General features: G+C 40.5%; 1 protein-coding gene across 1 annotated transcript in view; it reads right to left on the bottom strand.

The window, feature by feature from the left end:
- Window positions 1–10820, bottom strand: part of col14a1a (collagen, type XIV, alpha 1a) — a gene marked incomplete at its 3' end in the record, with an annotated part of 185450 nt that overhangs the window by 98838 nt on the left and 75792 nt on the right. The window contains exons 21-23 of the mRNA XM_008292091.1: window positions 9845–9967; window positions 5633–5782; window positions 1713–1829 (exon numbers count right to left, since the gene is read on the bottom strand). Coding sequence (XP_008290313.1) covers window positions 1713–1829; window positions 5633–5782; window positions 9845–9967 — 390 coding nt within the window. The remainder of the gene's footprint in view (window positions 1–1712; window positions 1830–5632; window positions 5783–9844; window positions 9968–10820) is intronic.

Below are 10820 nucleotides of genomic sequence, written 5' to 3'. Positions count from 1 at the left end.
ATTTTTGCATATTTGTCGCACTTAAATGTTTCAGATCATCAAACTAATTTTAATATAAGACAAAGATGGTAAATGGTCTGCACTTATAGAGCACTCTTCTACCTTTGCGGCACTCAAAGCGCTTTACAGTGTTTCTCATTCACCCATTCACATACATTCATACACCAATGGTGACAGAGCTGCCATGCAAGGTGCTGCCTGCCATTGGGAGCAACTTCGGGTTCAGTGTCTTGCCCAAGGACACTTCGACTGTGGAGGGGGCGGGGATCGAACCACCAACCTTACGGTCAGAGGACAACCCGCTCCACCACCTGAGCCACAGCCGCCCGACTAAACTGAAGAACCGACGAAAACACAAAATGCAGTTTTTAAAAGATGATTTCATTAACTGAAGGAAAAACGCTGTCCAGCCCCACCTTGCCCTGTGTGGAAAGAGTAGCAGCTAGTCACAAAAGTTCAGCTGCCAGAGGTAGCGACAGGTTTAGCGGGGCAATTACCTTTACACAGGGGTGATACAAGTTTTAAAAATCTTCAAAAGACATTTAAAAACTGCATTTTGTGTTTTGTGGGTTATCTCTGTCTAATGTTAGATCAATATACATTTGAGTTTGATGATTTGGAATATCTACGTGTGAGAAATATGCAGAAAGAGACGACAGCAGGAAAATACTGTTTCACACCACTGTCTGCAGTTTTGTTTCCCACCAACCTGTCCAGTGTTTATGATCTCTTGCTTGTTGTCTGCTATCCCCTTCAGCCTCACTCTAGCCAGTCCAGGCAGATATCTGCCTTCCCTGGGTCTGGTTCTACTGGAGGTTTCTTCCTGTGGAAAATCAGCTGTACCTCTCCACTGCTGCCTGTGTGTTTTGTGTATAATTCATGGGGTCCTAAACTTAACTAATGAGCTAAATCAGCAACGTAATTTGTCAAAGTATGTAGAATTGTAGGGTTTTTACCTTGACAATACATTTAACCAGGGAAATCTGCATTTTATAAAACGTTGTAGGCTCTTGAGCTTAACAATTACGTTACTTTGGTAAGCTTACATTATAAATAACACTGGAAGATCTTTTTTTTTTTTTTAGACTTGTTCTATAAATTCATCATCCCAATGTTATTTCCTTAATGGACAACACTTTGGCTGAATGGCTGTTGTTCTATATGTATTGTATTGTTGCTTCTGTAGTCATTTAACTTCATCATGAAATGAAATGAAATGAAATGAAAAATACTTTATTTATCCCAGAAGGGAAATTCAATCTTGTAAAAGCTCACTTTTTTTTTTTTTTCAATATAACATATATTTATATTTATATTTCTACAACATAATTATGTTATGTTGTGTTATGTTATATATTATTATAATCATAATTACGGTTTTCACTTTATCATAACTGTTGCTATGTTGCTTTCTGCGTATGTAGATTTTCTGTCAAAGCACTTTGCAAACTCCTGTTTTTGAATGTTATATAAATAAAGTTACTATTATTAGTATAAACTTGTCCCCAGCTCCCTCATCCACCGGTCACACTAAGATTCTGAGACATCTGAAAATCCACATACAGATGCTCTGGCTAAATTTGTAGCAGCCGCTGATCATGAACTCTGTGAGAAATGTNGAAGTGTTTCACCATCTTGTAACTTTCACAAGCACGTTCGCACAAATAAGCACACATGCAAACTCTAACATGAACTCTGACTGCGGTACTTACTGAGTGTAGACTGTATGGAGACTCTGTACGAAGCGGCATGAAGAAGAGGCTGCCATTGAACACACATGCTGTTGGGACGCAGCTGGTAGGTTGACAAGCCAGAGACACCGAGGAACACTGGAAGAGAGACGAAGAGTTACACAAACGACAGAAGGACTGATTTAATGTCTATTTTTTCAAAATCAGTTGCCGATGTTTACTGTGCACTCAACCACAACACGAGTCTGTTTGTGACAGATTACTTTTGCTGCATCTCTCAGGGAATTACATTTAATTAGAGGATCTATCGGAGGACACATGAAAACCCATCAGTTTGTCAGCGTTCACCGACACGCCGATCGGTACGCTGGTTTCTGACTGTTACATTTTTTTTGTGACATTCTTTAATCACAAACAGGCGTCACATCGTTTGACAGGAGTCCTCTCAACGAGACAGGTGCAGTTTTAGGGACTGAACAACACAATTCGGATTTGAAGTTGTTAAGTTGAAGAAAGTGTTGTGCAATCCGACAGCTGACATCCAGGAGACAATCTAAAGCAACAGTTGGGCTTCTTGGGTCACCAGGTCTCAGGGGGAAGTACATCGGTGTGTCGTCTGCCTAAATGTGACACAATAATTTGTCTGACTGGAGGCTTATACAGTGACAAAGTATTTGCCTCCCAACAGATATGTTCCATTTTTGCATATTTGTCGCACTTAAATGTTTCAGATCATCAAACTAATTTTAATATAAGACAAAGATGGTAAATGGTCTGCACTTATAGAGCACTTTTCTACCTTTGCGGCACTCAAAGCGCTTTACAGTGTTTCTCATTCACCCATTCACACACATTCATACACTAATGGTGACAGAGCTGCCATGCAAGGTGCTGCCTGCCATTGGGAGCAACTTCGGGTTCAGTGTCTTGCCCAAGGACACTTCGACTGTTGTTGCCTACTGGGTATGTAGATTTTCTGTCAGAGCACTTTGCAAACTACAGTTACTATTATTTGTATAAACTTGTTTTTTTTCTTTCATATTGATGCCAGTTGTCCCCAGCTCCCTCATCCACTGGTGGTCACACTAAGATTCTGAGACATCTGAAAATCCACATACAGATGCTCTGGCTAAATTTGTAGCAGCCGCTGATCATGAACTCTGTGAGAAATGTGATCAGCCATCAGTATACATAGCAACCATACTTTATAATGTGTCTCTGAAGCACTAGCTGACTGACCAACTTGTGGCAAATAAGCGAGGACTTTTCTTGGAAATGAGGTTTAAAAGTTTCGAGACAGCAGCGAGCATCTGTGAGGTTAAAGCTACGGGTTGCAGCAACAAATCATAAAGTCACCAAATTAGTCAGGCTTGATGTGTCTTGTGGAGAAACAGTCAAGCATGATGCAGCAAAATGCAAAACACCACAAGCAATTTAAATAGCTGGAACTTGTTTGCTAGAGAGATTTCAGTGGACTATAGTCAAGCGAACCTCCCAGGAGCCGCTCTGTCTTGTGTTTTCCACCCGTTCTCTCTCTCTCTTGCTTGCTTGTTCTTTCCTCCCTTGTTAACAGAATTTGCTGATGATATAAAATAGACTTGGCTCTTGTGCCAGTAAATGGGGATTTTATGCTTGGACCATATGGCAGGTGGCTTATTTTAAACACCAGTGAATAATGCATAGGACAACCTATTATTCCTGTCGATAATATGCACACAAGCTCTCAGACATGCAACAGCAGCAGCAGACGTACATACGAACACGTCATCTGTTGCTGATGCACATGTGAGTCCGTACATAGAAACAAACACGGTGTTACGCTGACTTTGACTCCACATAAAATCAATTTGCACGCTTGCACAGAAAAGTGCTTCGTACATGAATGTCTGAATTTGGCTACAGTTGTATGCAAAAATATGGGCGCCCTTTTCTTGATTCTACCGGTTTCTCATCATGTCTTAAAAAAAACAAAACAAAAGCATGTTATTTTAATTTGTCAGCATTGTAGAAATTCAACTTGTGGTGCAGTCCAATGAAAACTCAGAGTAAACCTGAGCTCCTGCACCGACAACACCAACCACATAAAACTTGATTTGGAGGAAACAGTTTAATTTCATTCTGTGGTCCTCTAGGTATGAATAATTAGATTTTTATGCAACATGTTAGAGTAATTTATCGGTGCAAACATGCCAGTTAGTTCCCATGATAAGGCTGCAATGAATGCCGTGTACCCTGGGAAATATGTTACTATATCCACCTCATTAGAATGACAAATGACTGAATGCATCCCACGTAATAAATCTTTAGAGTGAAAATATGGACAATGGATTTAACTAAGGCCCCGTGTAACATGGGAAAATCTGATACATCTGAAAATACATCACCGCACTGGGAATTGATTGCATCTGATAGTGAATATGTTGAATATTTAGAGATGAGCCATTTTCTTAATCCCCAGCCAGCAATACAGAGAAAACAATAGCAGAGCAGCACTGACACAATATATACAGATGTGGAAGAAGAAAAAAAAAAACGAAAGTAACTTATAGATAAAGTTCATAAAAGTCACGAGTTCTCGGTTCTCGCTAAATCCGGTGCCACGCGGGCGCCAGAGTGTTAAGTTTAAAGATGGAAGGTTGTTAAATCTACATGTCAATGCTTCGTGTTTTATCTTTCTCTCCTTATGAAGCCATCCTTCACTATGAGAGCTTTATAGAGACGTGGTGGCAAGAGGGAGCTGTAACTCATCCTACAGGGGTATGATTAAAGAACAGATGAAGGATGGCACTTCACCAAGGCACAGATTAATACAAAAAAAAAAGAACAAAAAGAATCTGTGTATCAAAAGCCTTATACTGCAGATTATGTGTAAAACAATTTGACTAACTGATCAACATTTTGCTTCTCAGCATTTTCAAAGTTCTGTGAAAACGCTGCACAGAAGAAAAAAAATAAAAAAGGTGAAAATGTCTCTTTGCAGGGTACGTTAATGTGAAATTCATGAGCTATTAAAATTAAAGAATATTTGTTTTTATCCCACTATTTGGCGAGTCCCTTCTGGCTAATCAGACAGTAAGCCCAAAAGACAACAATAGGTCCTAAAGTAAGGGATGATGCAGCAGTTTTCTGAAAACCACACACACACCAAGACACAATTATAAAGTCAGAAAGCTAAAAAAGACGACACGAAACGACACGGAGAGCCTGCCGAAGCAGATTTAAAGAAAAGAAAAAAAACATCAGCATGCATCTCATTAAATGTAGATATACAGAATATACATTTCCTCTTCTTCTCTCTGTCTCTCACTCTCTATATTTGTTGAAGATGAGAGAGGTATTAAAGGTCTTACTGCACCTATTGATACCAAATCTATATGCGAAAGGGATTGTTCTCGCTGGCTGACTGGGAAATATTAATATTCTTCTGTCTCTGTCTATTTGCTAAAGTCTCAACGGAAATTAGAGCGCATGGTACCAGCAGCCATTTAATATGCATGTTGCACCTTTCCCACTTTCCTTAAACTACTTTGCTTTTCCTGCCGCCTCTGTCTCCGCCTTCTGATACCGACGTCGTCCTTTGTGGCAAATTTAGACTGAAAACTTCAGGTAATGACGTTCCAATTGGGAATGACTCTGTTTGAAATTTGGTACGATTTTCCGAAATAGATCAGTTCATTCTCAGCGTTTTAATTTCTGTTTACTTGTGCTCGTAAGTCTTGCTCCTATTATTGACCTTTTCGACTCGGCAAACCAACACCGAAGCAGCGTTTTCTATTTCAAGTCAGCCAATAGACAATATTTTTCTCCAACTGTGAGGGAGACAGTTTCATTTCTATGAGGGATAATACGATTTCCTCTGCAATCCAATATCGCATCCACCATGTAATAACTGCTCTTACAACAAAGTGAGTGTTCTTTGCAGGTATAATAAGGATGCTTACGTGTCTTAGCATTCCCCAGCAGTGGTTCACTTTGTCCTGCGGGGTAGGAAGCCGTCACCTGGACGCCGTACTCTGTTCCACTCAGCAGACTGAGAAGGAGCACAGAGTTCACATCTTCGCCGACTGTTTTCTCCAGAACTGGACCTTGTACTGGGGAAAGAAACACATTCACACAAGTGCAGGAATGAAGCACAGATAATGACAAAACTTACTGGATTAAAGAACACCTATGGCACAAACAAAAATAAACACAAAACCATTGTGTAAACCATTTTAACCAGCAGGATCTGACTGACTGGATCAGACTGTAAATAATAAATTTGAATATAGCAGCTGTACCATCATCCACTGGCTTGTGGATTCCAGTTTGAAAACACTGGGATGGCTCTTGGCAGCCACTGTCTCACTCTTTTAAAACTGCACGTAACAAGTGAGGAATGGATCAGACTTAAGGATCATCCATCCATCCATTATCTATGCACCAATTCATCATCACCAGAGTTGCCAGAGAGTAACCAGTCTATCACAGGGCTACACTTAGAGACAGACAACCAAGCACACTCACATTCACACATACGGACAATCCAGAATTACCAATTAACCTCAGCATGTTTCTGGAAGGTGTGGGAGGAAGCCGGAGAACCCGGAGAGAACCCACGCTGCACGGGGAGAACATGCAAACTCCACGCAGAAAGATCCTCGAACCGGCGATCTTCTAGCTGCGAGGCGACGGTGCTCACCACCAAGCCACCTTGCAGACCGACTTAGGGATCATAATCTGCTTTATTGTCTATTTTCCACTAAATGGGGCCATGCTTTACATAATTAATATGGTGTTGTATTGAAGGAGATGTGAAACTAATGATTGAAACTACAAACTCAAAGGGAAAATGTTTACTGAAGTAGCAAATCAAGTAAGAAATGGAGTAGTTTTCTCATAGAGTTGCCCCCTGCTGGCCATTAGAAAGAATGTCGGTCTAAGGAAGTTTCACAACATAGAATGGGGCGAGCCCACTTTGTCTTTGTAGGCAACGACGGGAACAACTAGGCCTCTAGCTAAACAGCCCAAAGTTAGGGTTATTTTTGTATTTTTGTAACTGCTGACAACCAACAAAACACACGTTGCTCCTAAGTGGGAAGTTTGAATATGACTCTTACTTGAGAGCATCTGGGAGTCCAGATGAGGAAACAGTAATGAGAGATGGTTTAAATCGAGGACCTGAATAACATTTAACCAGCTGCAGGTTAAAAGGGTGAACGGCATAAAGGGAATGCAGCTGAAACGGAACAAAATTAAGCACGTGGCAACATCCTCAGACTTCACATTGATCGTTTCTGATCTTGAAATTGAGTGTAATTAATGAAATTCTCGATTTCGAAACTTGACATGAGCCCGGCCTACCCCTTCCTGTATAGCCAGATGTTACCTAGAAAATGCAAATGACAGAGACTCAAGATCTACCGTGTTTGAAAAAGGAAAGACCGACAGAGTGTCTATTAATGACTGGTGTGTTCTGTTTGAATACACAAGTTTGTTTGTTTGTTTGTTTGTTTGTTAGCAAGTGGCCACAGCGTCAACAGGAAAATTCCCTCCAAGTTTCTGGAGCAAACTTTTTGCATGTCAAGCAACCTGTCAGGTGCGTTATTGGCATTTCCAGTCGACTCATACACACACAAACCTGCAGAAAAATCTACGCATGCACACACTTCACACACACAACACACACACAAAGCCTCACTGAGCAATGACAAGGCTTCCCTCTCTGCCACAAACAGGATCTTGCTGCAAAGATTTCCAGAACTACTACGACTACTACTACACACACACACACACACACACCCTTTATGAAGGCTACTAAAATAAAATACAGATATAATAACAATCTTCATTAATGCAGCTCTTCCTGCTACAAACTGCTTTGCAAAAATAATAACAACCCTGCACAGAAATATTAAAGGGCAAAATTAAAAATTTAACACTGAAGCAGAAAAATAAAACAAAAAGTCTGATGAATAAAGTAAGAGCAGCAATTATCTTTACAACACAACACACCCTGGAATACTGTTTAACAGGCTGTGTGTTCGTCTGTGTGTACGTTTAACCTACACTGAGTGGGTTTATGCTTACATTAAGTATATTGCAGCTGTATTTCTGTGCAGGAAGCGTATACGTGTGTGTGTGCAGGCATTTGCAAACGCAGGCACTTTTCCTCCCTCCACGTACTAAGATTCTCACGGTAAAAACAGCAGCCTGGTGAAATTTATTTCTCTTCAACTTAATTCCTAAAATCAGATTAATGCAGCCTGTCTGCTTGAAGCTGGTTCCTCAGAGACACAGTAATTGTGTTTAGATGACTAAAAACAGACATGGAAACTATAAAGGCTGGAGCCTTGTCTTGGAAAGATGAATCAATTAGCACTGGAGAAGCAGCAGAACGGTGAAAATGGGCTTTTGATGATGATTCAAGACAAAGAATAAATGAGGAAGGTTAATGTCTTATTTCAGGGCTGGATTGCTGACATTTTCCTTAGAGCCTCGAGCTTCCTGTTTAAAACCTAAGAAGTCACTATCAGGAAAGCCAAAGCACCCCGAGAGTTGTTTTTTTCAGCTATTATGTGTCTGTCACAGGTTTGTCGCTGGTGGGTCCTCGCATGACAAGCGGATTAGTGTGTTTGAACGAGGTCTCAGGGCAAAGCACGTATAAAAGAAAAGGAAAATCCTCCTGCTCTTGACAACCAGCAGTTATCAGATGATGGGTATCATCCATGTGTGTGTGAATTTGAATCATGAAGGTATGATTTATGTTATGTTCTTGTGTTTCCAAGCTAATAAAAACCATAAAAACAAGATAATGACTGAGGAAAAGATCAACGCAGGGCTTTTAAATTTTAAAGGTCATCCCCAAAGGCTTATATTTTCAGATTACTGCTTGATTATACCATAGACTGTGGACAAATTTGGACAAACTCCCCGTGATCTTGACAGCTCCTGACTGCTCACAACTCCCAAAATCCAAAAAAATCAGATTGCAGTGAAGCTTGAGTTTAGGTCATACAAACACCTCCTGATGAATTTTGCCATTAACTCTGCATATTTTCAAACCTTAATACAATTTGAACATGTGAGTTATATACAAATTCTCCCCATTAGAGCTGTCATGAACTGAGAAAGTAGTTAAAAAGACCAAAACCGTTTTTTGTACAAGGCTATAAACATGTTTATGTCTGTGTAAAGTTTAGTATTTTAACATGGAGGTCTTTGGGGGTTCAGCTGCTTTTGAAGTCAACCTCAAGTGGACATTTGAGGAACCGCAGGAACCACAGTGGCTTCATGTTGTAACCTTATTTACAGGTTGCTGCACCTGAACCACAAAACTGTCCTTCTCTGGACCAGAGCACATGGCTCTTATTATCCACCTATAAACATGTAAGCTTTCAGTTCTCACACTGCTGCGGTTTGTGTTCTGATCCAGTTAAAACGTGGATGTTTTTACATTTTTAAATGCTGGGTCCGTGCTTTCAGACAGAGAAAGATGGTTTTCATGGGTTTATTAACTTACTAACAGATTCTGTTAATTATGACATCAGCTATGCATAATTTTAAGCCTCAATACAATTTAAAAAGGTGAGTTATAAAAAAAAATAAAAAATCAAACGAGTAGAGCTGTCATGAAAGGGCAAATTAGCATTACTGTAAAGTTCAGTATGTTAGCATGGGGGTCTTGTGGAGGGGCTGCAAGGTGGCGCAGTTGGTAGCACTGTTGCCTCGCAGCAAGAAAGTCGCCGGTTCGCGTCCCGGTGGGGGCACCGGAATCTTTCTGCGTGGAGTCTCCATGTTCTCCCTGTGCATCGTGGGTTCTCTCCGGGTTCTCCGGCTTCCTCCCACAAGGTCCAAAAACATATTGAGGTTAATTGGTGATTGTAAATTGTCCGTAGGTGTGAATGTGAGTGTGCTTGGTTGTCTGTCTCTAAGTGTAGCCCTGTGATAGACTGGTTACCTGTCCAGGTGAACCTGCCTTCACCCTGAGTCAGCTGGAATAGACTCCAGCCCCCCATGACCCTAGTGAGGATTAAGCGGTGTATAGATAATGGATGTGTGGTCTTGTAGAGCCAGCTTCAAGTGGACAGGAACTGCAGTTTTTGGCAATTCTGGCTTATCACTTATAATACACAGATCAGCTGTAGTGTGTACGTGTGTGTGTGGTTGTGTACCATAGACGGGCTGGTAGACGATCCTGTAGCCCTGCACAGGAGACTGAGGTGGATCCCAGGTGACCCTGAAGCGGTTGTACCACTCCTCTGACACACGAAGGTTTTCAGGAGACAAGAGCGGCACTGCCAAAACAAGACAAAGTCAGAATATAGAGAAGCTTTTCAGAAATCGATTTAAGTTTAGATTAAAAAATATATCTATAAATATGTATGGCAAAACAGTGAAATGACAAAAAGTCCTCTGCTGTGGAGGTCGTAATGTTTTCTGACTGTTCAACCGACAGCTGAATATCAAGTTTTACTGAGAGAGACTCAGCTTGCTTTGTCTGGAAGCCATTTTTGCAAAATGAGAGAAAGCCGAGGGACAGTTAATAAACAAACAATAACATCAGACAAACCGAGTGAAGGTTTAAAGACCCAAAACTCATCTTTCTTTGAATTTTTTTTAAAAATATTTTCAAATTAATGTCCATCTCTTGTAAAAACTCGTCTTCGTGTGTCAAAGCTACATTTTTTTTTCCCACAAAAAAAGTAATTTCCTGCCTTAAAGTGTTTTACTTCCTCCACAGTGTCCAGATCTATGAAGTACCTGCCTCTGTCGCAGTAACTCAAGCACACCAGTCTATCCATGACTCTGCTCAAACACAAGCCAGAGATCGATTCTGAAGAAGAAAAATGAGACGGAAAGCCGTCTTTCCTGCAAGCTGACAGTAGACGGTTCCTTGGGTTTGTTATATATGAAACCCTGCAAGTCTGAATCTGTGTTTCTGAGACTGCATTTCACTCTTGATGTGTCTTCTAGCTCATGAAAAACACCAAATGGACATGTTGGAAGATAAAAAAAAAAACCTGATTTTGACTGAAGGGAGTCTTTAACTTTGTAAAAATCTATGGAAGTTATTGAAAACGTACCACTAAAAACTAAAGTAAAATAACAGTTTGTTTGATTACATTTTATTAATCAGAAACCATTTGG

This window comes from Stegastes partitus, unplaced genomic scaffold (genome assembly GCF_000690725.1).
Source record: "Stegastes partitus isolate 25-593 unplaced genomic scaffold, Stegastes_partitus-1.0.2 Scaffold784, whole genome shotgun sequence".
NCBI lineage: Eukaryota > Metazoa > Chordata > Actinopteri > Pomacentridae > Stegastes > Stegastes partitus.
The sequence above is the reverse complement of the archived record's forward strand: the minus strand, read 5'-3'. Positions and strand labels throughout refer to the sequence as shown.